At 41.1% G+C, this 26,891-nt stretch overlaps 1 protein-coding gene across 1 annotated transcript; it reads right to left on the bottom strand.

Moving 5' to 3' along the window:
- Positions 1–421: 421 nt before the first annotated feature.
- Positions 422–25,040, bottom strand: LOC134137447 (putative DBH-like monooxygenase protein 2). The gene is made up of 14 exons (XM_062570462.1): positions 24,988–25,040; positions 21,509–21,725; positions 18,260–18,406; positions 16,496–16,657; positions 15,109–15,192; positions 13,738–13,905; positions 12,737–12,839; positions 11,485–11,651; positions 9,604–9,695; positions 3,227–3,323; positions 2,953–3,012; positions 1,801–1,931; positions 1,400–1,514; positions 422–661 (listed from the first exon to the last, which is right to left on the bottom strand). The coding sequence occupies exons 1-14, from the start codon at positions 25,038–25,040 to the stop codon at positions 422–424; spliced, it is 1,836 nt and encodes a 611-aa protein (XP_062426446.1).
- Between the last annotated feature and the right edge of the window lie 1,851 nt (positions 25,041–26,891).

The following is a 26,891-nucleotide window of genomic DNA, read 5'->3' as shown; positions in this document are numbered from 1 at the left end:
GTTTTCTATACTGACCTAATTAGAGGGAATATGTATATAGCTTGAGACTAGATTACTGAAATGTCAGTGAGTAAATACAGGGTAGTAGCCTATCTATGGAAGCTCTCATTTTTTTTATTATTATTATTTCAATCAGCAACTATTAAAGAGAGGCTCTTGTATTCCTGTTTTTACTGCGCTATAGTATATTGCTTTTTTGATTTCAGAACAAACTATACTAGAAAGTACTTTTTATGAAACCAGAATAATTGGAAATGCTAGTTCAACCTATTTTTGCCAAAGGGAGAGAATTTTCTATTATATAAATGTCTTTGAATGGCCTGATGGTCCTAGGGCCATCAGAGCTGGAATACCCTACCACCAGATGATAACTGTAGGATCTTGTTCAGCCAACTGGTGATCTGTGCTGGTATTCTGTTCTTTACATCCTGAGCTCAGAGGACAAGATAAGCCAAGCAAACACCAGTTGTGTGAGAGAAAGAAGAGGAAGTGAAACCATATCTTTGGTGGTCAATGCCTCAGACCTGTGCACTGCAGCAGAACAAAGGTTTGTGGCAGCCCTCAGATCTGCTAGAGAGAGGTTTTCAGAAATATTGTGACAGGTAGACCTCTCTGGAATAATAATGTCTCTGATTAGACCTCTCTCATTTTTCTGGAGTTCCTGGAAATGAAAGGAAAGAGGAAAAGTAAAATTACATGTTCTGTTTTTAATTAAGGTGGGAGCCACTAGACCCTGGGATAGACTACAAGTTTTGAATGTCATTTTGTCAATTTTCTTGCTGTCTGGATACATAACTTGTCATCTTGGAGAAAGTCAGGACTTAGTTCTCTATTCTGCTAGCAGGGAAGTTCTCTGAGAGAGGAGTGGAAGATGGAATTTTGACCCTTTCTCAAGTTTAAGATTTTTTTCCCCTAATTTATCTGTAAAGTGAATAGGTATCAGTCTGATACACTGAAATGCAGTTAAACAGAAAAAGCCAGAAAGGTATTTCTGTGGATTTTCTGGCTTATTCAAACTCATTTTCTTTACACCTGAGGGTCCTTCAGCACTATTTTCTTGCCCTGTGATAATCTTGTGTCAAAAATATCTTCCCAACGGTATCACCTATAAAGCGCTGTTACATTTCTGAGATGCAAGAGCTTTTTTCTGATAGTTCAAGGCTAACTGATGACTAAATTTCTACTACACAATTCATTGCAGACTGCAATTGCAGCCCAAGAGAAAGGACTTCATAATTCAGGTCATTTCTTTCAATTCCTATAATCGTGGATAAGCTCTGAGCTCTCAGTGTCATCTGAAGTGTAGGGTACTGGCTCTGTCTCTCAAGTATGTTTTATTCTCAGAACCTCAGAGCTGACTCTTTCCCCAACCCCAAACTGCTCAGAAGTGGACACTTACATTAATTGTTTTAATCACGACTACTTGATCTGCCTCCTTGGCTGCTTTCTCCGCAATTTTGACAGTCTCATTGTCCCAGTCAACAAAGTCCATTGTCATCATTCCTTCCACTGTACTGCAGAGAAGACAAGAGACAATGGGGAAGCAAAGAACACAAACAATGAGAAGATGAGGAAAGCAGAAAAAAGAAAGTAAGGGGAAAAACAATAAAGGAAAAGAGGCTGGTAGGGTATCACAGTTGATAAATTCCTGCAAAAAGGGAGTTTAATTTGACAGATCCAGGTACGTGACCATATCTTCCCTATCAGAAACATCTTATTTTCCTTTTTTTTCCCATTTATCATTCTTTATAGATACATTTAACTCCACTACCCTGAGAAACATTTTGATTCAGGACTCACTCTGAGGCCTCCTGCTTGAGTACGTGCGCAATATACAAAATGTCAGGGTAGCCCGTACAACTGGAGATGTTGTTACGAGGGTAATAGAAGAAGAATGCGAGGCACATCTCATTCATGGTGCTTGGCCCACCCTGCAAAAACACAATGATGTCTCAGAGGTCTATTGAGACACAATGAGGAGAAATACTCTTCTCATTGTGTCCCTTCTCTCCTGCAGGGTGAGAAAGATTTATCTATTTGCTGTCTAGGAGTTAGATACAGAGAAAATCAATGGATACTCCCAGTGATCTGATAAACAGGCTACTCTGTGGTCTTTATAATCTAAACCTACTTATTTTTTTCCTTCAGAGAGACTACCATATTTATATTTCGATCTACGGGATTCCCAAATCTGAAACTTTGCAAAGTTCAACTAAAACAGCCAGAGAATTATCTGAAATAATAGTTGATTCCTTTTGGAATAGTTCATTCCTAATAGGAATCAGTTGATTCGTATTTTTTGAATGAGGCCAGCCAAATCAAGCAGTACCACTCTCTCTGGATACAAATTCTTGAATCCTCTTCAGAATGAAACTCAGTTACCTTGTGCATATTCTTAATTGCAATTGCATTGTTACCTCATCTGCAAGATATTTTCTCTAAAATAAGCCAGTGTGAGGCTTAGTTTTAAAACAGTTGTTCATGTGCTACATTCTGCAAAAGAGCATAATGAAACAGATGTCTGGGATCTGAACAAGAACTGAAAAGAATGTCTTTAATTTTTGAGAAATCCAAATCAGATTTGGCTTAGGTTAACTTCTGTATTTGACCTCAGCCTGTCCACTAAATCCAGGTGTTCAGCCTGTGCAGCTGCAAGTTTCACTATTTGCACTTGAATCTTTAGACAAGAGTTAGCTTATATAGTATTAGGGGTAAGATTGCTTTGGCAGTCTGTTCACAAGCTCGTAGGAGGAGAAGCTTATTGGAGAGCTGCTCTCCAGCTATGGAGCAACCATGGGAGGCCTGCCTCAGGATGTGTTTGACTGACCCAAGAAGTTTTTGCCAGTGCTGTGTTTGGCTGAGGAACATAGACCTGTCTGCTCAAAAGATTTTAATGGGGATAAACTAATTTTAAATGCAATGGATAATTTGTAAGTAGAAAAGCGAGCTTACGAAAGTAATCTCTGACCGATCCAGTGTCTGAAAGTTACATTCCACCAGGATCTCATCCCCCTAGGGAACACAGTAGGTCACATTGTCAGAGCTGTACAAGGAAAGCACACAGAACAACCACTTCCAACATGCAGAACCAGGAAACTGTGAAAACAATAGGCCAAATTCTAAAATAGAATGAAGGAAAGAGTGTATTAATGTGTTCTGATATCTCTGACACTAACTATTTCCCCAATCTGACAGCCCACAGCTAGATCCCAGAGGAGGAACGTACTGGTTTGACTATGATGATTTCCTTCATGTCTCGAATCTCCTGCAGTGTGAAATCATACTTATTGTCCTCACAGATGATCCCCAGCTGCTCACCATTCCTAGTAAAAGTAAGAAGGGGAGAAAGTTACAGTGTTTGCATGGAGGGATATAGAATACCTGGTTCCTGGAAGAAATAAAGAGAAGCCAAAATATCTGCTCCAGAAATCATACCTGATTTCTGCCATAATGCATGGAATGTATTTCTAGTGACTAGTCAGTCCCAAGCATACACTTCAAAATTCACACCCAATTCGCTTTGCCTTGGAATCCAGATCAGAACTTTTTATATCACACTAATCATTGTGCCTTGAAACTTAAACCTTTGGGACGACAATCCAGGATTCCAGAAGAACTGAAGCACTTACATTACAGCCCTCTCCTCCCCGAAAAGACTCCTGAACTCTAGCACAGTGGAGCTGGGAGGCTCTTGAGGCTCTCCTTTGTAGGTGCACATGTATCAGTTGAAAATTTGTCCTTCCCACTTCTATACAGTGCTTTGCGATATTGTTCCTGAGGTAGTCTCAGGCTTTAGCACCACATCTCCAGTCCCTTTTACAGGTCCTTAGCTCTTCCTAGCTAGGTAGATCCATACTGCACACTGCAAAGAGCATCTAGGTCATCATCAGAGCAAGGCCTCTAGCCTACAAACCCTTGTAGCACCTATGGAAACGCCCTTCTAGTAGCTGTCAAAGACCCTGCTTGCTTGTGCTAGGCCAACTTTGTGACTCCTTGCAGCTCTAAGGCAAGTGAACTCATGGGCTCACACTGTTATTTAGCCATGTCTTTTAGTAAAATTGACTTGGAAAGGAAGAAACCTGGCTTGAAGGCCAGGTTTCACAAAAGTCTACACTAGCATCTTCCACACTGCTCTCAGGTCTGAATAGCATAAGGCAGTCTCTGTAGGATCCCTCCAGCATTGCCCTGCCGTAGGGCTGAGGACTTTAATGTCTTTTCTTGAAAAGAATACTATAGGCATGGATTAGGCAAATTTCAGCAGTACCTGAATGCCACAATGGCATTGTGGTAGATGGTAGAGAGATGGGGAGTATCTCAGGACACCAAATCATGTAACACACAGGTTATGTGTACCATGCAATTTGCCTAAAGAGCAGGATCCAGAAACTATCACAGTTGAGTGGAACAAAATAGCTTTACCTCCCTTACTCATACTGTCTCTGTGTGACTCATGGCCCATGTTGGGCTATTCTGGAACTAAGCCCCTAAAAAGGAAACAGAGCTGTGTTACCAAGGCCCAGAGTTAAAGGCTGCAGAAAGAACATTATCCAGAGGAAAACTCTCAGCCAGAGTCTACCATAGAAAGGCCCCAAATTGCCAGAAATAAGACCACAGTCTGCTCTATGCTGCCAAGGCCAAGGCCAAACATTTTGGAGGCTCCACTAACTGAGTGAATGACTGAGAGCAGCACAGACATTATATATGCTACTAGAAAAATCACCCCCAAAATAGCTACCTCCACCTCTGCCTATGCCTGGATCACTGGATCATGTCTATTCAGAAGATATTTCAAACACTTGACCTTCTAGTCTGGGGTCTGATTGAGGTGGTTTCAGGACATGGTCCCAGCAAGGTAAATAAAATCTGTAAAAATCTTTTCCTAGAAATATGCTCATGCTAAATAAATTGAACTCTCACTCTAGTTCTCCCTAGACAGACCTGAAGTGATTCCTGGTAAAGTGGCAGAATCTTCCATATTCTTCTGAAGTTCAAGAGTACATTTTTTGATTATATCACTCCCTACTGGTTGGTGTATGCACCTGGAGGGTGCTAACTAGCAAGACAGAGCACTCCCCTTCTCTTGCTATCTAGCATACCAATCTAAGTGTCAGGCACATTTGTGCTAGAGATCAGTAGCATTGAAACTGAAAGATGATTTTGGAGCTAATAGCTGCCCTTCTTCCAAGAAACAACCACAGATGCAAGCTGTTATATGCTGTTCCTGAGGGACATAGACAGGTATAGGGGCCCACATATGAGGAGATGAGCATATTCACAATGTACCTTTTGAGTTACAAACTACCGCTGTCTTTGATCCAGTTATAGCAGGCCAAGTGTGTTTCAAAAAGTTCTTGAAACATTTTCCTTCCCTTCAGTATGTAACAGTTAGGCTGCAGAGGCTGCTACTTTGCAGATGCCACTGGCCAGAGATGGCAAAATATTCATCAGAATTTATTTCAATTTTTCTCAGGTTGCCTTTGAAGAAGCTTCTAGTCTCTTGGCCCCGTTCCTTAGCATGTCTGTGAAGTGGCTAGAGAGATATGCTCAAAATGAGGCCAGCGCTAAAGCTGCAGCCCTCTGCATTCCCTAGTGTCTGGAAGCCAATTGCCCATGCCAAATGCTATCTCCAGGAAGCACATCCAGGTGCAAGAGAATGTGATCTGAGCTAACATTTACTCATTCCTAAGAAGAGGTCTTGGCAAAGGCAAAGGCCAAGAGACAGCAGGCTGGGGAACTGGCAGACTGGCCTTTGACAGACAATGACGAATGGTGGGGACCAGCATGTGTAAAAGCATGTTTGAGTGTAGGGTGTCCATGAGTGTTTTGGGATACTTGTGAAAATGCTTGTACAGGCAGATGTACCAGTTCAGAACAATCTAGATTATTCTGAATGATATTTCATATGTGTGCTCAGAGGCCAAACTAGACAACATCTGCCCTGCTAGACTAGACAGCTCTGCATTAGTTTTGGGATCCAGGCACAAGTCTTCTGCAGCTTGCCTATAATCATAGAATCAGTAAGGTTGGAAGGGACCTCTGGAGATCACCTAGTCCAATCTCCCTGCTCAGCAGGGTCACCTAGAGCAGGTTAGACAGGGTTGCATCCAGGCGGGCCTTGAAGATCTCCAGAGAAGGAGACTCCACAACCTCTCTGGGCAACCTGTTCCAGTGCTCCGTCACTCTCACAGTGAAGAAATTCCCCCTCACGTTCAGATGGAACTTCCTGTGCTTCAATTTCTGCCCATTGCCTCTTGTCCTGTCACACGGGACAACCGAAAAGAGTTTGTCCCCATTCCCTTGACCTCCCTTCAGGTACTTGTACACATTGATAAGATCTCCCCTCAGTCTGTTCTTCCCCAGGCTAAACAGGCCCAGCTCTCGCAGCCGTTCCTCAAGAGGCAGATGATACTCCAGCCCTCTGATCATCTTTGTAGCCCTATGCTGGACTCTCTCCAGTAGCTCCAAGTCTCTCTCATACTGGGGAGCCCAGAACTGGACACAATAGTCGAGATGAGGCCTCAGCAGGGCTGAGTAGAGGGGCAGGATCACCTCCCTCGACCTGCTGGCAACATTCTTCCTAATGCACCCCAGGAAACCATTGGCCTTCTTGGCTGCAAGGGCACATTGCTGGCTTATGGTTAGGTTTGTCAACTGCCAGTACTCCCAGGTCCTTCTCTGCAAAGCTGCTCTCCAGAAGGTCAGCCCCCAGCTTGTACCGGTGCCTAGGGTTATTTTTCCCTGCACTTGCCCTTGTTGAACCTCATGAGGTTCCTCTCTGCCCAGCTCTCCAGCCTGTCCAGGGCTCTCTGAATGGCAGCACAGCCCTCAGGTGGATCAGCCACTACTCCCAAATTGGTATCATTGGCAAACTTGCTGAGGAAGCACTCTGTCCCTTCATCCAGGTTATTGATGAATAAGTTGAACAAGATGGGACCCAGTACTGAGCCCTAGGGAACTCCACTTGCCACAGGCCTCTAACTGGACTCCATGCCATTGATGATGACCCTCTGAGCTCTGCCTTTCAGTCAGTTCTCAATCCACCTCACTGTCCACTCGTCTAACCCACACTTCCTGAGCTTCTCTAGGAGGATGTTATGGGAGACAGTGTCAAAAGCCTTGCTGAAGTCAAGGTACACAACATCCACTGCTCTCCCCTCACCTACCCAGCCAGTCATGCCATCATAGAAAGCTATCAGATTGGTTAAGCAGGATTTCCCCTTGATGAATCCATGCTGAGTACTCCTGATCATCTTCTTTTCCTCCATATGTCTGGAGATGACATCCAGAATGAGCTGTTCCATCACCTTTTCCGGGATGGAAGTGAGGCTGACCAGCCTGGAGTTGCCTGGGTCCTCCTTCTTGCCCTTCTTGAAGACTGGAGTGACATTTGCTTTCTTCCAGTCCTCAGGCACCTCTCCTGTTCTCCAGGACTTCTCAAAGATGATGGAGAGCAGCCTGGCAACAATACCTGCCCTCTCCCTCAGTACCCATGGGTGCATCCCATCAGGGCCCATGGATTTTTGGATGTCTACCCTGCCCAGAATATCTCTAACCCTATCCTCCTCAACCAAAAGAAAGTCTTCCCTTCTCCAGACTTTCTCCCTTAGGCCCAGGCTATGGGATTCATGAGGGCTGCCCTTAGCAGTGAAGACTGAAGCAAAGAAGGCATTCAGTAACTCTGCCTTCTCTGTATCCCTTGTCACCAGGGCCCCCACCCCATTCAGTAGTGGGCCCATATTTTCCCTAGTCCTCCTCTTGCTGCTGATATATTTGAAGAAACCCTTCCTATTGTTCTTAACATCCCTTGCCAGACTCAATTCCAAATGGGCCTTAGCCTTCCTCACCGCATCTCTACATACTCTGACTTCATTCCTATAATTCTCCCAAGTAACCTGTCCCCTCTTCCACATTCTGAGGACTTTCTTCTTCTGTCTGATTTTGGCCAGGAAATCCTTGCTCACCCATGCAGGTCTCCTGCCCCCTTTGCTGCACTTCTTACTCATAGGGATGCAGCGCTCTTGAGCTTAGAGGAAGTGATACTTGAAAACTAGCCAGCTCTCCTGGACCTCCCTTCCCTCTAGGGCCTTAACCCATGAGATTCCTCCAAGTTGATCTCTGAAGAGCCTGAAGTCTACTATCCTGAAATCTAGGATTGCAATCCTGCTTGTTGCCTTAGTTCTTTCCTGCAGGATCCTGAACTTCACCATCTCATGGTCTCTGCAGCCAAGGCTGCCCCCAACCTTCACATCTCTAACCAGTCCCTCTCTGTTGGTAAGGACAAGATCCAGCAGGACACCCTTCCTCATAGGCTCCTCCACCATTTGTGACAAGAAGTTATCATCAGCGCATTGCAGGAGCCTCCTGGACTGTTTGTGCCTTGCTGTGTAGTCCTTCCAGCAGATGTCAGGGTGGCTGAAGTCCCCCATGAGAATAATGCAATTCAGGATCCTTCTGTGGCTACATGATTAGTTCAATATGTGTGGAGTCTCTGCAAAGAGTCAGTATGTGAGGCAGTGTATGAGACAGTGCCAGGCTTTGAGGATTTGACGTGACAGCACAGCCAAGTGGGGCCACATATTGTGCAATATGTTGCAGGAGTTGAGTTGTTCAAACCAGAAGTGTTCCTGTTTGTGGAACAACTGAACTGTCTAAGGGAGAGTCCCAAGAGGATACTACTTTGGCCAGTCTTTGCCGAAGTTTCCCCTCACCATCCCAGATAGAATTCACATGATACCCTGGAGATGGAGAGTGAACCAACAATGCAGTGCAGGTCATCAGAGAATTTGGTCTGGAAGGTTCCACTGTGAGCACTCAGGGAGAGTGTAGCTGCAACATCTCAGGCACCCATATTGCTAAACAAAATAGTGCCGCGGATTGTTTTCTGGCAAACTGGCAGATGACTAAGTGTTTGCCTCACTCTTACTGGCTGTTGGGTGAATTCTTGTCTCATGCTGGGTTATTCTGAAACTAGAAACTTAATGAGGAGACAGGCCTCTTATCTACACTAGCAAGGACTTGGATCTGTGTGATGATGACTTTTTGGCCTAAGTTGCAGTTATTTATTATCTCTTACTTATTTTCCAGTTCAAAGTGTCTGAAGTGTGTTCAAATGCTATGCTGTAAGCTGTTTTCATAGTTTAAAACTGAGAACACATGTTTCAGGGGCTAGGGTGTGATCAGTGGGTACGTAAGTGTGCTGAGGTCTTTAGTGTGGGAGGACTGTGGAGGAAGCCATAATATGTCATAGTTTTTCCCATGCAGCCCGTGGGAATTGGCACATGCAATCCCTAGGACTGTGCCTGCCTATCATCAGGCTGTGTCTGGCTTGCAGGGACAAGTTCATTTAAGAGCATCTTCTAATGCTTCTAGGAGTGATCAGTGTGGATAAGCAGCAGTCCTGTGCTTGAGCTTACTGTCTGGACATGCATTATTTAACTGTATAGGCATAGTTTTACTCTCCACTGAATTGACAGCTCTTTGTACTGCATCTCAGACAGTGCTGATTTCCAACCAAAGTCTCCTTGGAGACTAGCTTAGGAACATGATCCTGAACCATTCCAGCCCAGGAGGTGGGGACTGATCCCCAAAGCTTGCTTTTCTTACCGGTATTGGGCAGCTTTCACTCCTCTGCCAGACAAGTGGGTGTGAAGAAGGTACGCAAACATGTGCAGCTCTGGAACTGGTGATCCATTCATCTGCAGTACAAAATGGGAAAGGTCAGAGCCCAGCAGTCAGAGTTCAGCACTACATCTTAGGTCTGCCCATGGAGTCTAAGGTCTGATGGATGTGTTTGTAAATGTCAGCTTAACAATTTTTTTTGAAAAAGAAAGTTCAGCCTATTCCTTCCAGTATCCCACTAGTTCTTTAAAGGTTGCTGCAGTGTTCCTTTCTGAAAATTGCTTATCTTGCTCTAGGTACCCTGGCAAAGGTGTCTGTGATACCTCATGCTGGTTACTACATGGATACCTTGTCAGCAGCTATTCAAGATAAAAAACAAAGTTAAGATATAGGAGAGCTAATAAATTAAACTTGCAGGTACACAAACCCTAATAAAACCAGAAGATACTGGAAAAAGCAAAAGTAGAAATCTTAAGACTAATCAATGGGCCATTAAAAGAACCACTCATATGTAACCCTGAAGTGGTACAGAGAGAATCTTTGTAACTTATAGGAAGAAGAAAACCAAGATTACCACAGGTTTCTTAGGAAGAAGACCTGTTATGTGGTGTTGAAGAGGGACTGTGGGACCATGTAAAACTTATGGGATGTTTTAAGCAGATTATGGGAATTTACAAAATTTATTATGGGATAAAGATTGAAGGTATGGAAAGAGGAATGAACATGGAAAAATGGAGAGAGAAGAGGCCAGTTGTTAAGCAGACTGCTGATCAGTAAGCTTGTCTCGGGAAGCCCTGTGCTGCAGTCTATTCTATCTTCCTATTAAACTCTATTCCCAACTCTTCCTTGTGCAAGCATGCTCTCTATTCTGTGTATATGTGTGTTTGTGTCTGTGTATTTGGGCAAGGTGGTCCACTAGAAAACTCCAAACTGGACTAGCTCCCAAGTAAGAGGACACCAAAATTTGGAAAACCCCAAGGTCCAGGCCAGAAACTGCATAAAGAGTCCAGGGTTTGGGCACAGATATGTGAAGGATTTATGATGTGGGTCAGAGGTCTTATATCATACAGATATAAGTATGGGAGCTCGGTAAGTGAGTGTGTCTGCTCCACTAGTGAAATTTAAGCCTGATTAGCTAGAGAGAAGGAACTGAATCGGACCATTTGTGTTGTCCGTGCTTATGTGGGCACTGTTGGGTAATCATACTGCTCTCCTGTCTATGTTGGTTTGGTTGTGGCTGGCTGAGATTGCTCTGTGTGTTCTGGGACTGAGGATGTCTATGTATTTGAAATTTACCCCCAGCCTCAGCAGGGGGTCTTAGAATGTAGAAAAGTGTCAACCTCACATCTAGCAGGTCTGAAGGAAAGGAACCCCTAGGTCATGCAGTCCACCAGCCTGACTATCCTTAACAACCTTTTGGCATTTTTTTTGAGGGATACCTAGTCTCTGCTCTAGAGATGCCTTCTTGACCTAAGAGCTGGCATGACATCCTCCCTGCCCAACACCTGCCATCCTACACACCTATAGCAGGACAAGAGCCTCTTATATGTGGTATAATAGAATCCCTGGAGGGTCTTGAGAAGTCTCTACTTCCTTTGTTTTTTTATTCCTTCCACTTAAATAGGGTGAACTGGTGTTTGAGCCATGGTTCTGAAATGACCACACAGCTCTGTTAATGACCTTGACCACTGCCTGCTATGCCAAACCTTAGCTCTCTTCTGACCAGTTACATCGGAGTAGGTATTCATTTCGCAACATATGGAAATGGAGGCTAAGATGGTACCCTGCACCAAACATTTTGAATGTGTCTGGAGCAAGATGAAAGTCCGAAGAGGGAAAGGTCAAGAAGGATTTCCCCATACTCACTTCATCAAACTGGCTGGTATTGCAAAGAGCATAAGATCTGTAGGATTCTGCTCCAGGAGGGATGAAATGTACAGGGAAAGTGAAAATGCCTGTTTGCAGAACCCCCACATCATATTTCCGTAGCTCTGGTGTGTAGTAGATTCGGACCCCTGAGCTGTCAATCAAACCTTTAAAACAAATGTGAATGCTCCTTCAACAGTCCAGTTACATCTCTGGCTCACAGGTTTCTCAGCTTTTCATTCAACCTGTGCATGTCCAAATCCTCCTGTTTCCCAACACCCAGACAGGATCCCATCTCTACTTTCCTCAGTGTCTAGATATTCCCTGCTTCTAGCATCTTATATGTATCAGTTTGTCCTGTTCATATTTGCACTCTGAGTCACCTGTACTTCTAGTTTTGTATCTCCATCTTATCTCCGCCCTCTTCCTACCCCTGGACCTCCAGATAGGTGTTGTTACTCTGACTCTGGATACTTTCCTATCTTTCTTCAGGAGGGGACATTAGCTATTTATTAGAATTGGGGCATGAAGTAGCAACACGTGTAGTTACTGTTTCCCAACTCTGCTGTGATCAGGCATAGACCCTGCAGGGAGGCCTAAGCTCTCCTGTCCTCAGTGCTATAATGCACTGTCATGCCATCTCAAAGTCATGCAAGACGCAGGTCTCGCATCTTCTGGGAGTGCATCTTCACTCAGTGCATCTTGATCTAGTCCTGGTCATGGTCTTAGATAGTTCCTATAAAATCACACCACACTTTTGTTTCCCCTTCTGTAAAATAGTAACAAATACCATGGTGGCAGCCTTTGCAACCCATCATAGGAAGTGAGTGCTGAAGGTCATAGAAGTGTATTACATTCTCCAGGCTCCATCCTGACCCTTGAATATATCTACTTCTCCCTCAGCCACTGTGTCCCTTCCAATTCTGCTGCTCTTTTCTATCAATCATGTCCATTTTTCCCTGCCATTCCTCTAACATTCCCACACATCCTCTAGCATCACAGCAGCTAGATGTGCTCAGGTTTTCTATAACAAGACGTGTCTAATGTATACAGGTAGAACTACCTGTGTTTTCAGAGTTAAAGTTCCTTGCTGAATGGGAACCCCCGCCAGCTTTGGCTTACTGTCCTGAAGCTTGTGCTAAGCTAAGGAAGGATTTCATGTAATAGTTGGTTTTTAATAGGTATGTAGGTGAGGTTTGAGATTTTGACCCTTAGGCTGTTCTTTGTCAAACAGCTCCCCAATATTACCCACCTGGTAACAAGTCAAAATTGCTGTAGTGGATTTCCAGTCGGATGTACTGAGGGTCTGAAGGTGTCCCTATGGAGAATGCAGCATCATCTGGAAATTGATAGGACTTGTGGAAAGGGAAGAAGAGGATTATAATTATACTGAGCAATTCTTTTTTAACTCTGCTCTGTTTTCTTAGTGATTGATAGCTAATGGAAATTTACAGAAAAAGAAGTTTTGATTTTCATGTATCTGTGAATATTTATTTATATATTGTTACAAACCAGAATGTTGTGGTAAATACTGCCATTTACATTTCTTTTCCCTTTGAATTAGAATGAGGAAGAATTTTTAAATTTTATTTTTCCTTTATCATTTTGATTAGTTTCATTTTTATTTTATACTGTATTTAATATGAAATGTATATAAAGCATATGTACACTCTTGCAGCAAATTTCATATCAGCATTAGCACTGCATATTCTAAATCAAATGAGTTTAATGGCTTCACTAAACCTCATTTCCTTTGTCTCTTCCTTCTCATGTACATGCATACTATAGAAATACAAAATACATTTTGCCTGGAAAGGCAGAATGAGCATCACAAGATAGATGCTAAAATTTGTGCAGACATGGCTATTAACTAGGCCAACTTACTTCAAGTGGCATTTCTACCTCACCCTATTTTTCCTCTGTAAGACAGTCTAGCAGCGTACCCTGTAGATGTAATGTTTCTATTTGACTATGGGCAGTGGGATAAAGGTACAGGCATACTTAGTTTCTGTAGCTGGAACAGCAAACTGGCTTACTAACTTAATCAGAAGCACCAGTTTAACATAACTTTTAATTTAATTACGCTGAAAAAGACAGAGACAGAAAAAAAGGTAAGGCAAGTAGGTACACTTTCTCCTCTTGTATGGTACTAGCACAAGGAGATTTTGTGAAAGATCTATTAAACATCAAAGTGAAAGCCTTACTGTGTGGCATAACAAGAAACTGGAGATGGAACAAACCTTTCACACTCACCTTTCCCCCAACAGCCCAGCCCACAAACACCTGAGAGCACAGGGCAAAATCTGGATTTGCTCCATAGCAGTCATCTGTGCCATTGGGTAACACACTGGCATTGCCACAGGCATAAACCAGAATGTGATGAATCAAAGTTATGTTGTGGGGTGTTATTACAGGTTCAAACTGTAACCAAGAAACAGAGTAAAAAAAGAAAAAGTGATTTTCAACACTAAAATATTTCTTTCCTGGGCAACAAGAAGAGTGGGGTAAATGTTAGTTTTACCTTTTGCTAGTGATTTCCAAGGACAGAAGCTTGGGCAAACAGATACAGGCTGATTTACAAGATGAATGGTAAACTGAAAATGAATATTTGTCTATTTATTTCAGTATGTACCCAGCAGAGTCTATTATCCCAGAATGGATTTGCATCTTCCCCTAAAACACCTTCCCTCAACCAGAATAAGAGATGTCTATCTGACCTTTTATGCTGGGCAGTGCAACACCAGACTAGGAATATAATTAACTTACCTCATATAGCATTTTCTTGGCTGCAGAGCAGCTTAAGGGACCTTGATCTCAGGTTTTCTATAATTCACTGCCCCCTCAGTTGTGCCAAGACAACTATTACCAAGATAGTTAAAAGTAAGCCTGTAAATAATCTGAATCTGTTCATTAATCATTGAACTTTTCACTAGCACTGATGAGATCAGATCTCAAAGTCTTGATGTTTACCACAAGAGCTGAATAAAACTCCTCAGTTTGTTCTGTAGGATTGACTTTCAAATTCTTACTTTTTCAGTCCATGTAAATTCTTCCTTCTGAATTTTGCCTTATGTCACTTCCCTGGAACATCTGTTTTTAAACCTTCAAAATCTGCAAAACTAAGAAGAGTTGTTTGACCTTGGAGCAAATTTATCTTAAAAAATAAACTGGACTTGCCATGGAAAAATCCCATTTCTTTTCTTTTTCTCCTTGATTTTGCATACTAAAAACTGGACTGCAGAAATTGTTAGTTATCTCTTGCTAGCTGTTTCCAAAGACAATAGCAAAAGTCTTTGCATTCTTTTCAAATGCAGAAAATTCTGGAGGCTGCTTTTGTTCTTATTGATATCTGTATGTAATGTGGCCTGAGCTCACTGCACTGAAAGTCATCCAACTTGCAGCAAGGTTCCTTCAGGTGTGATGTACATGTAGACAACGATGCTTCCAAAGTCAGAAACAAGGCAGAGAGTTTATCTCCACACAAGGTGGACAAATTAACTGGCTGATCCCAGGGGCAGTGAAAGACAGTTCAAGAATGCTGTAAAAGACAAACTTGCAACCAGAATTCAAGTGGCATTTCTACCCTGCCCTACTTTTCCTCTGTAGGACAGTGTAGCAGTGTACCTTGTAGATGTGATGTTTCTGCTTGACTATGGGCAGCGGGATAAAGGTACAGGCATACTTAGTTTCTTCAGCTGGAACAGCAAACTGGGAAAAAAACAGGGATACATGAGTCACATAAAGATTCCCCTGGCAAGCCAATAATGTGTGTATAAGAATGGAGAACCCAATAAGGGGCAAGTCCAAGGAGAATGGAGCATAGAACGAGACTCATGTCCTCCAGTCAGGAGAGGAAGGAAGGATGATGCATTTAGCAAGGACTGATTGATTTTTGGTAGCAATGAAAGAAAAGATTAGAGAGTCAAGAAGATGAGGCTATATTCTAGTGAAAAGGAAATAAATTTGTCAGCTCCACTAGATCTTAAGTTCTTTTCCATTTATTCTTTTTCAGTATTTTTCCAAAAGGGAATTGCCTTACTAATTTGCCTATTACAACATGAACTGAATGTGGGAAACCTCCATTGCATTCCATCAAAAGTTTTTGTCTGCCAGTTCTCTGGAGTCACAAGCAGAGCACAAATGTGTACCTCTCTTTTTCTGAGATACTCTGCCTTTCTCTAACCATCACAGGTGGCATGCTGTTCTTCAGAGCTGACTGTGGACAGAGTACTTGCTGAGGAAGGGCTACCGAGTATCCAGAATTAGACATGCTATAAATTGCCCTGGATACTCATTCAACTGCTTATGTTCAAGTGCCACCACTGCTGTTACAACCATAGATGTTCTCTCTCTGCCTGCCATGGATGTGGCACAGTTTGGTACCCAGGGAGCATCAATACTTTCATATTCAATCATGAGAGGTGATTGCCTTCCACATAATAGAAAGTCCTGAAATCTTAAAGCCAGATCTGTTCTACACAGATGGAGCTCCACAGTGTTCATCTGCTCCAGGACTTTAATTCAGCTATACACATCTCCAAATAGTCACTACTCAGCAGTAAAGTTTGGGAGCTGACTAAGTTTTGTTCCTGATGTACTCCCAGTATTTCTTTTCTCTGTGATATCATGTTGTTGCAGAGAATATCTTCAGTATATTACAGATATTTTTATATGAGTCTATATGGATGAGACACTAGGGCTGTATTCATGCATGTCTGACTTGATAATTTTACCACAGTTCAATAGCCTGTGTTTTGCTCCCTCAATTCTAGTCAAAGAAACAGGTAGTAACTTACAGTATTTTCTTAACAAAGCAGCCCTTCACCCTCCACACAAGCCCATCCCTTCCCATTTCATTTCTGCTCTGTTGCATATTTCCAAGATTAATCATGCATATTTTTCAACTTGTGCAACCCAAAACTCCTGTGTGGGCTTAATCAATTCTGCAAAGAAAGGCAGAGGGAGGAGAAAATTTTTAACAGGCAGGATAAAACTTTTGTCCAATACTTACATTGTCCAGCCTCAGGTCATAGGTGAAGAATATTTTGGGGTCAATTGAATCAGATGTACCCCTGTACCTCATCAAGAAAAGAGATTTGGAAAACCTTTGGCCTTTGAAGAATTGGACTGTGTCATCAGTGCCAAATGCAGTAATGAGGCGTGCTGTGTCCATCTGTAATGAGAATGTTTCACTGAAAAATCCCATTCGTTCTTTCCCATAAATCATATGTACATGCATTGACCCCACAACACATGCCTTATATTGCTGCATGCTTATTAAAATACAATATATACTAACTATATGCAGTTAAAAGTTGCCTGAACATATTATAGATGTGCATATTTGGTACAGGTAGTTATACCCAGACGTTCAGACATTACACTAGCACACACAACAGAAAGTAAGCAGTGCAACACAAAGGTTCCTCTTGTCCAGATACAGACATAAGAGCTCCTTCTTACTGAATCAAGAGATGCTGATGGGAGAAGACTCTACTAAAGCTTTACCCACTGTTATTTCGTACACCTATTTAGAGAATGCATATACATATATGCAGGCTATTTAAATGGTGGTGTGTGAAATGGAAGAAAGCCAGGAAAAAATGTAAGGATTTTGATAAAGATTTCAGAACCTGCAGCACTTTGTGTTTAAATGTTTTGACACAAGTAAGACTGGCCTTTAGAAATTCCAGGCCTAGAGACCAGAGGGAAAGTCTGGAGAAAGGAAAACACCCTCTGTGGAGGTTTGGGTTAGGGCATACCTAAACAAGTTGGACATACACAGGTTGATAGGCCCTGATGTACTCATAAGTGCTGATGGATCTGGCAAATGTCATTGCAAAAGGCCACTCTTGACTGTCTTTGAAAGGTCATGGTGATACTGAGATATCACCAGAGAGGATTCTGATGACTGAAAGATAGTACCTGTCACTGCTATCATGAAGAATAGCAAGAAGGAGGCTCTGGCAATCTACAGGTAAGTCAGCCTTATCTCTGTTCCTGGAAGATGGTGAAGCAACTAATCCTGGAAACAATTTCCAGACACGTGAAGAGCTGAGTAATCAGCATAGATTTGTGAATTCAAGCTTAAGCAACCTGATAGCCTTCTACTAGATAAGAAGATTTCTGAGAGGACTAAGCCTTGAATACTGCTGATATACACAGAGATCCCTGAAGTAAAGGTGAAACAGTGCATGGTATCTAAACATGCAGAGGTCTGAAACTGTGTCAGTGTCCAGTGTACTTGAACACTCTGACAAAGCATTTTTTTCCTCCTCTCTGAAAAGTCATTGTCTTCAAAAAACATTTTGTGTTGTAATTTTTGGTTTTGTTGTCATTTTAATGACAAAGCTTTTAATGTCATTTGGGATCAACATGAAGCTCTTCCAAAAGAGAAGGACCAGAATTCTCAAACCATTATGAATTTCCCAAACACAATTCTCACCAAAATACTGACTGTAGATGAATGAAAAATTTCATCTCCAATATTAGATTGTCTGCTTATATGTGGCAAACAAATGATAGCCAGAAAACAAACGCAAATTTTAAGCTCTGTATTCAATTCAGAAAAATTTGAGATTTACATCTTCTGAATTCTTTGATGGAAGGCATTGTAAGAAAATATCAATATAATGCCCCTGAGGTTATAAATATATTGTACTGTTATGAGAAAAACTTGCCATTATCACATCTGATCTGGAGGATATGGGAATACAGTGGGTCATAAGAGCAGGTTTTTTTTTTTTGAATTTGCTTGATCAGTCTGCTTTCTTACTGTGATATCCAGGTCATTCAGGTCACATGTCCGGAGGTGACGTTTGAACAGCATGGTGGTGAAGGTCTTATCCTCTGTCAGTGACAGCAGTTGGTAGTCCTGGCTTTCATCTTCCTCAAGGGTTGCCTCATCTACAATGTGACAATCCTGGAGAAGGAACAGTGGTAAAGGCAACAGAGAGGACAGGAAAACTTTATACAGTCTGAGAAGTCAAATTTCTAAATATTGCTCATGGAAACTGAATAATTATCAAAGTATTCCCTTCATGGAAAAGCACCTCTGCTTTCACTGCTGATTTCCACAAACCCACCAAAGAGAAGTCACATCCAATGCTTACCATATCCAGCTGCCCAAAGTAACAGCAGCCATTGCACCCCACCACCTAGAGGAAGGCCTCTGGTCATCCTGGCTCCCTGAAGGAGAGTGACCTGATGCAGGCTGAGACATTTTAGCACATCTGACTCAGCTATGCAGGTTGGGAAGTAAACTAAGCTCTCTTGGGAAAAAAAAAAAAAAAAAAAAAAAACTCAAATAAAATGTTCTGAGCACCCCAAAGTTTCTATTTTACCTCTTTTGGCTAGATTTTCCATACAATCTGGAAAAAGATAAACAACACATTTCTATAGGTCAAATAAGACATGATTGAGGTCATCAAATGCAATTGTTTCTCAGTAAAAATGTGTAGAAATATAAGGCAGGGTATGAAAAGCATCTAATGGTCTAGTTCCTGTAGAAATCTCACTGGGAACACAATCGACTATAATAATTGCTGCTGTGAAAATACAAGGCAAAAAGGCAGGGCTGTACACACAGGTGCAGGAAGCAATGGAAAGTATAAAAAGGAGTAAAACCCATCATGTTTTTGTGGCAAAGGGATTCAAATGACGAGAGAAATGGTTGCAAAGTGAGACAGTGGTTGCAAATGAAATGAAAATCTCTGTAAAAGAGAGCTGAAGTAGAATATAGCAAATGGATCCCTAATGTGCTGCACTGAAAAGTTTTGTTACAGAACTCAACTTTGGAAAGATAATGAGAATAGAGAAGTTTTCCAGAGTGATCTTGAAAAAATAGTATTTTTACGTGAAATTCTTTCTGGTATTTTCTCCTCCCATTTCTGCTCCTTGAAGTGGTGATTTCAAAACCTATTTGCAGCTTTTGTTGAATTTCTCAGTATCTTCTTGGACAATCTTTTTTCTCCTTAAATTCATCAACAGCTTTGAACTGTCAAAATATTCTGGTTAATTTTTCTCTAACCCAATGCTCCAATTACAAAGGTAGACATCATGGTCTGAGAATACATCTTTTATTTTCCTATTGTTCTGAATTACCTTCTATGCTTTGTCATTCAAAGAACAAAATTCAAAGACAGTATGAAAATCAGTTATTTTAAAGCCAGTAAGATCTTTAAAATTAAATATACCTTAGGAAAGAGGAAGATAGTAAAAGCTAAGCTGAAAAAACTTCTGTGAAACAAAAATTTTTGGCTAATTTTTCTTGATCCCATCAATCTTTATTTAGATAATGTTTTGTTATGCTTGCAATATAGAGAATGGCAACCAAAAATGGCAAAGGGAGGAGCAGAAGATATGCAAACAGAAAACCACCTACAAATTCCATCTTTTGTGACTAACATATTTTCCCTTAAAACTGTCTGCATCATGGGTTCAGCAAATGTATATTTATGTAGTCATTAATGTGCTTGCTTACTTCAATATCTACAAAATGAAATAACTGGGAGATATTTTCTGATATATAATAAAATTGAATAAAACTGGAACTTCTGTGGGGAAAAGGTTTTTTTTAATTTAACCAACAAATTTCAGCTACCAATGCAAAAAAAAAAAAAAAAAAAAAAAAAAAAAAAAAACAAAATTGTTAAATGCTTCATCTGGAAATGATGAAATGTTTCATATTAATAATTTTGAAACCAAATGTTTCAATTTCTCATTTTAGATTTTTCACTTTAGGACAAAATTAAGTGCTCTGGTTTTACCACAAATCACCTTTTTTTTAAATCATTAGTCAAAAATAAAGAACAAGCAACTCTTTCTTCTAAATGATCGAATATTTTTTTCTGTAGCCTCAGTTACCCCAACAAAATTCACTGTCTATGTCACAATCACAAAAATCTGGATATTACAACAGAAGTTTTACAACCCACCATTGAAAAATAATAAGAGTAGGTACCTCACCTCATCCATACTTAACTCACATTATAAATGCACCAAGGGAGATTTTTTTCAGACAAGAATTCATTTTACTTTTGTGCTGAATAAGGAATTAAACCTGAATGAACAATGTAAAAATCCTGTAAGCTGCAAACCCTGTTAGCTGAAATGTTTTTCATCAGTGTAAACTCTTTTTCTTTCTGTGTCTGGATGATATTAACTGGCTCTTTTTCTTGCACATTTCTCATTCAGCTCCCTCAGTAGTATTCTCTTCTCCTGAACTCCAGCTGTTTAACATTAGGCATCTATCCTTAGTTGTTGCCTTCAGCCTGTGGAAAGATAAAGGCATATCCCAAGTGTACCCTATTCTATTCCTAAGGGAGACACAAATTAGTCAAGAGGGAGCAACCTTTGGAGTTGAATACATCTCTCAGCTGACTACTAAGGAGTCAGAGTTATCCCAAGGAGACCTCTTTTGCTTTGCAAAACTAAATCACAAACCTGGTACACTTGGGCTGTGGGTTCCTACACAAAATCATGACACTTGAGGGAGTAAGTCGAAGGGAGAAATTAAAACTATTTTTTCTCCCCCAAATCTTTATGAGGCAAACTGTATTGACTGTCATTTTCCTGAATTATATCTAGCCTATCAAGGGATTTCATAAGGAAAAATGTGGGCATATCACATTAAGTTTCTGGATGAACTGACCTATGGTTTGGATGAAGCAGAAGTTATACTTCTGAGAGCCTCCTCTCACCTCATGGTACATGATTACTTCAGTCATATCTAATTGGTTCTGGCTGTGGTTTTGACCTGCAGACAGGCTCAGTTTATTTGTCCAAACAATAACATCTAGTGCCATCTGGATTCCTTAGGGTATCTGAGATATCTCTGTGGGAGTAGCAGACATGACACAAGACCTAGGCCCTGCTGCCCTCTCAGTTGGAGGCCACACAGACTAAGCATCGCATATGCCCTAGACATCTATTTTCAGCCAGCTGAGCCTACCTGCTTTCAAACCAGTATACTTAGAGCATGACACTGGCAAATGGGGAAGCAGAGGAAGTCTTTTGAACTTACGGAGAAATAGATGCTGCCATTAGAGAATACGCCTCCAAACACAATGTCAGATCCAGGTAACTCTCCATGAGGGCTGAACCCAAATGCCACCCAGCCAGTCGTACGGACCTGCAGCTCAAAGGTCATCATCTCCTGTTCATCATGATCCCAGCGGAGGTAGACCATGTTGGAAGGACCCAGGAAGCTGGAGAAATGCAGAAATGGAGGTGCAGGCTGACTAGAACAAAGATATGGGATGAACAAGAGGAGGAGCATACCCTTGATCCTTGAGAAGAGATCTACCACCATTCTCAGTGCTAGCATAGTTTCTGTGTCTTGCTGATGCCATGGGCAGTTGTCTTGGTATAACGAGCCCAGCTTAAATGGAAGTGTGTAAGGCTGGGCCTGTTGCCAGAAAGGAGGAGTGGAAAATGACTGCTCTCCTACATCCAATTTGATAGGTGGAAAAAATCAACACTTCATATAGTATATCCTGGCACCCTGTCTCTGTGTGACCCTAGGTACTAGGCCACCCCCATACACATCCCATGGGATTTTTGTGAGCTGCTTTGTGCTATGCAAAAAAAACCCAACAACAACAACAAAAAAAACAGTAAAGCATTTACCTCCTGCCCAGTAATCCTGTGAGCAGGTGAATGCTCACAGAATGCTCACAAAGGAAAAAATGTTCTTCTGACTAACTTGCCCTTGCGTTGCAGGTGCTGAAATGAACTATGAGTGTACTACCCCATTGTCTGTTGTGATGATTGTTGGCAGATCTGTTGTGAATGGGTTGATGAGTCTCAGTCTCATAGTTTTAAGGAAAAGCTACGGGGGCACATAAAGAGGGCTCCTGTGGTAGGAGCAGCAATGTGTAGGCTCTCCTGCTGAGTGATTCTGGACTGAGGCTATGCTCCCTGAACTACATCCTTGATGGGGATGTGTGGAATGAGGAAAGAACACCATTTACTGTCCTCACTAAGACCTTTCAGAGTCATGATATGAAAAACAAAGGGCTCTAGCAGGCATCCAATTGGTTCTGCCAGGAAATGGTTTGTGCAGCTCATCTCCAATCTACCTAGTTGCATAATCCACTATAAAATATAACTTAAGTCTGTGAATTTTGAAGGAGGTTGTAGTTTACTCCTATTTTCTTGCCAGAAAAGCCTAGAATAGCCCATTTGTGTTAATCTACTGAACCAAGCACTACCAGAATAGATGAGTAATGCAATAGGGGCATCTAATCTGATAATCAGGGACAGAGCTTAAAAGGATCAGACTGCATACAGATTTCTTGGATTTGAGGTTACTATCTTGACAGTCCTACTATATACTGCAAATGCATTTGTGATTCCTTTTGTGAATTATGTAATGCAATAACATTATCTGTCCAAAAGAGGTTTGAGATGCTGTGCTGGGTGCACTAGGTGGGACTGAGGGCTATGTTAATGTAAGGTGATATTTCAAAGCTAGGACAGCACAGAAGTATCAAAATTGATAGATTTTGGACCTTCTAGGTGACCCAAATATAGAATTAAAGATGAGGGGAGAGGGAGAAAGTAACAAGAATCTACACAACTGCATTAGGATGCTTTGCAGAGCAGTTGGGGTGAGAAATTTCCACTGTTGCATGTTCTGTATTCTTTTTAGCAGAAAAAAACCTTTCTCACATGGAGGGCAGCATGAGATTAGGAGATCCAACCAAGATGCTGCTGAAAGGTGTGACTATTCAAGGATTACAAGGCGGGATAGTTTAGCTCTGTGACAAAGATTAGACTTGTATATTTTCTTTGATGGAGCAGAATGTACTGAGGGGCATGGGAGAGAGATGCAGGTAAAGGAAGATACCACAAATTGGCAATGAACACACCAAAGAAGATTATAAAATGACTGAGGATCTAGATAAGGGGAAAGAAAATAAAAAGCTTTCTTTTAGAAAACTAAATATATTAATTAGTATATGACTCCAACTAATACAGGAGCCAAATACGAAAAGAAAGAGGAAGGTCACATAGCAACTAAACCTCAACCCTCTCCAGCTCAACAATCACTACTTATTGCAGTACAGAATACAAAGCATAGGATTCTCGTTATAACCAGCTGAAGCAATCTCAGTCTTTCACTTCACAATATGTGTCTTTGTGTTGAGGTTATTTAACACCTTTGCTTGTTTTCTAGGTCAATGTTAAATAAAATATTCCATTTTGCAATAAAAGGTCAGTCATGTTTTGGAAATGCAGAAAGAAATGGTAATGTTAATCTCTGATAACTTTAGCCACCAAAGACTGGAAATCCAGTCAAAGGCATTTATTTAGTTTTTTTTTCGTGATCAATGGCAGAGGGAGCCTAGACTGACTTAGACCAAACATCTATTTTGTCACTGACTTTAAATTCAAAGTGCAGCATTTTTATATCCTTTAAATTTCTTTTCATTCTTTCACATTGTGTAATGTGAAACAGTGAAATCAAAGCAACACAAAAAAAGGGGGGGGGGGGAAGGAAGCTACAAAAGCTCTCCTCTAGATCTCTTGTACTTTGTTCTGAAATATTTTTAGGTACATTGATCCAGTGAAACAATCACTAACCTCAGTCTTTTTTTTCCAATTTACTACAAATGGATACTGCAGCACCCTTGGGGGTCAATTCTACCCTCAAATAAAGTAAAATGCTTTATTATTATTATTATTTGAAAAGGTATAACCCTGAAGCACTCTCTTCCCAGGCTGAGCTACAGTGTTCTAGGTGAAAGCAGAGACCTCATCACTGTTGCACATTATTCTGAATTGTATTTGGTGGGCATATCACTCCTGTATAAGGGATTGAAAAGCTGCCAATAACCATGCTCTCAAACTTGCATACACCTAAGCTGTTCCAACACTAGATGGCATCAGAATATTAGCAAAGGCTCTGAAACCAATGTACAGGCAAAACCTCATACTCCATCTTTATGTTATTTGGATTCTAATTGTGGTGTTTTAAGATTGTGGCATCTTGATGAAATGAGTATCTTGATGTCTTTAACGAAATGAAACAATATATTTATTGACCTCAAATAAAAGAACTAACTTCAGTCTGAAGCATGTGGAAGAGCAGGGCACAAGAGTTACAGTCCTCATGGTCTGTTCTAGGCTCTGACAGTGACTGTAGGTGTGACTTAGGGCTATGATACTTATGCAGCTTCCTAAGAGGGGTGGCAGAGTGTAATTTTTTTTTAAAAAAAAATGCTTTAAATTCCTGAAAGGCAGAAAGACTTAGCAGCATGCATTATTATTAGTTTTTGCAGACATTTTCTCCGAATTTTCAAAGAGAGAAGAAATATAAGCACTTATATAAGCACTTAGAACAGTTGTGTTCTCACCACTTGATATCTTGCAGCTCTGCATCCTACATTCTGTAAACACCAACAGTTGCAGCAGTGCTGGCTTCTGCAGCTTCTGTTCACCTCAACATCGTTGTTTTCCTCCACTCCCCCTATTGGTCCCATACCATGATACCCATACCAGCCATACACCCTCTCCATTGCAATATCCTCAGCTCGTTCCATGTTCCACATCCCCCATTTGCCTTTGTTTGGTCTGCCCTCTGGACAGGTGACAGCATGTCTTTCAAATGATGCAGAAAGATGCATACTCAGCCAGGGTTTCATACTGTTAAATGTGCAAAGAGACAACTGACCATAATCAAATTCTCCTGCTTTTCCCAGACACTACCAGACAGACAGAAAAGCAGTCACCTAAGCCTCACTTCATGGCAAATGTGGCTAACCAACGGTAATATACAACATAGAGACAAAATGAGATCTACAAATTGGGCTTTTCAGTTAACTAAATGGGTCACTCTTGTTGATTTTCTCTAAGAATTTGTTCTCTTAACAGTCTGTAGGTGACATGAGCTGAGCATGAGTCAGAGGAATGTTTTCAGTATTTTGAAGCTTTTTCTCTTATAAAAGGAAGGACAAGACATTATCTGTATCTGATGGATATGCTTGTTTCTTTTCTTCAGTAGAACATGAAGGCAGGGCTGATACCTGAAGTCTAGATCTTTCTGTCAAGACATTCCTATCAAGCATATTATTTGTGATCTTTGAAAAAATCCAATAGTTATCTAAAAGAGCCCTTATCAGGAAAGATTTTGAAGATGGAAATCACTGTAGAGGCTAAAGGAATTAACAGAGGAAAGCAAGCCAGTAAGGAATATAAGACAGGAAATACTCGGGACCCAGTTAGCTACATTAAAAAGATAACCTGTTCCTTTCCATGAATGGAAGGATAATCAAACTGAATTGCAGTCCTAGCTGACCAACTTCTCCCTGAACACTCTGAATACCTTGAAAAACCCATCATCATATGTCATGAGAAGAGTTACCTCAAACAACCTAAATTTTTCTCAAATACCTACAACAATCTATCTGAATACTCTGTGTAACAAGGGATGAGTAATTCAGCTCCCATCAGAGGTGGAACTCCTTCTTTGTGAAACAGTATCAGGCTCTGTTCATATCTTTTTTGCTACGTTTTGCAAGATGTTCACCCACCCTGGATATTCTATATAATAACAGTAATGTAATGCACAAAAGAACTCACTTCTCCTCATACATCATTCCAGTCAATATGGGAATGTTTTATAGTTTCCAGGATGGCTCAGCTACAAAGGAGTGTATTTGACACAGAGGTACTGATATTTTTGCACTGCAAACTGACTGGCCTGTCAGTGATGGCTTTATCACAGAAGGCTATTTGTCTGCCAAAATACCTTTCTAATTCACTGCTCAATTACATTTAATAATGGACTATTGCCCTGCTTGGGTTACTCATCTTCCAGATGATTCTTCATGAGTCCTAAGACTTGCCTGAAACCAACAGAATGATCACACCATATCTTGCAGACCGTCTTCTGTTCCAGTTCTTCTGAGATCACTCTTACCATTAACTCTGAACTCAGTAGGAGAGCACACTGCAGTAGGCCTTTTGTCGTACAGTCTCATCTGCACCTTACTAGATGGCTTGTTTACTCATTTGAACACAAGAGCTGTGTTGTTATAAGCATTCTCATGTCCTGTGGGTTATTCCTTTGCACATAAAACCTGTGTGAGCTTGCTGTTATGGTGTCTCTTGACACATACAATCACTTAGTCTCTTGGGACAACTGCAATATCACTGTTACAGTAGTGGTTGCATTTTGTAGAATATTTTCTTTTTTTAAGAAAAAAAGAAATTATTGTACTATTTAGAAATGGGTACTTTATAAATGCAAAGACAGTGTATTGTCTAAAGAGCTTAATGTTTAAACTAATTGTGATTCTGCTCAGGAGTTATAGAAATCTGTTCTTCCAGAGCATTAACTAAAACTCCCTCTGGAGGATAATTTACTTGAATCAGAACTTGCTGAAATTCATCCTTCTTAT

Source organism: Rhea pennata, chromosome 1, assembly GCF_028389875.1.
Source record: "Rhea pennata isolate bPtePen1 chromosome 1, bPtePen1.pri, whole genome shotgun sequence".
Lineage (NCBI taxonomy): Eukaryota > Metazoa > Chordata > Aves > Rheiformes > Rheidae > Rhea > Rhea pennata.
Note: the sequence above shows the minus strand (reverse complement) of the source record. Positions and strands in the feature narration are given on the sequence as shown.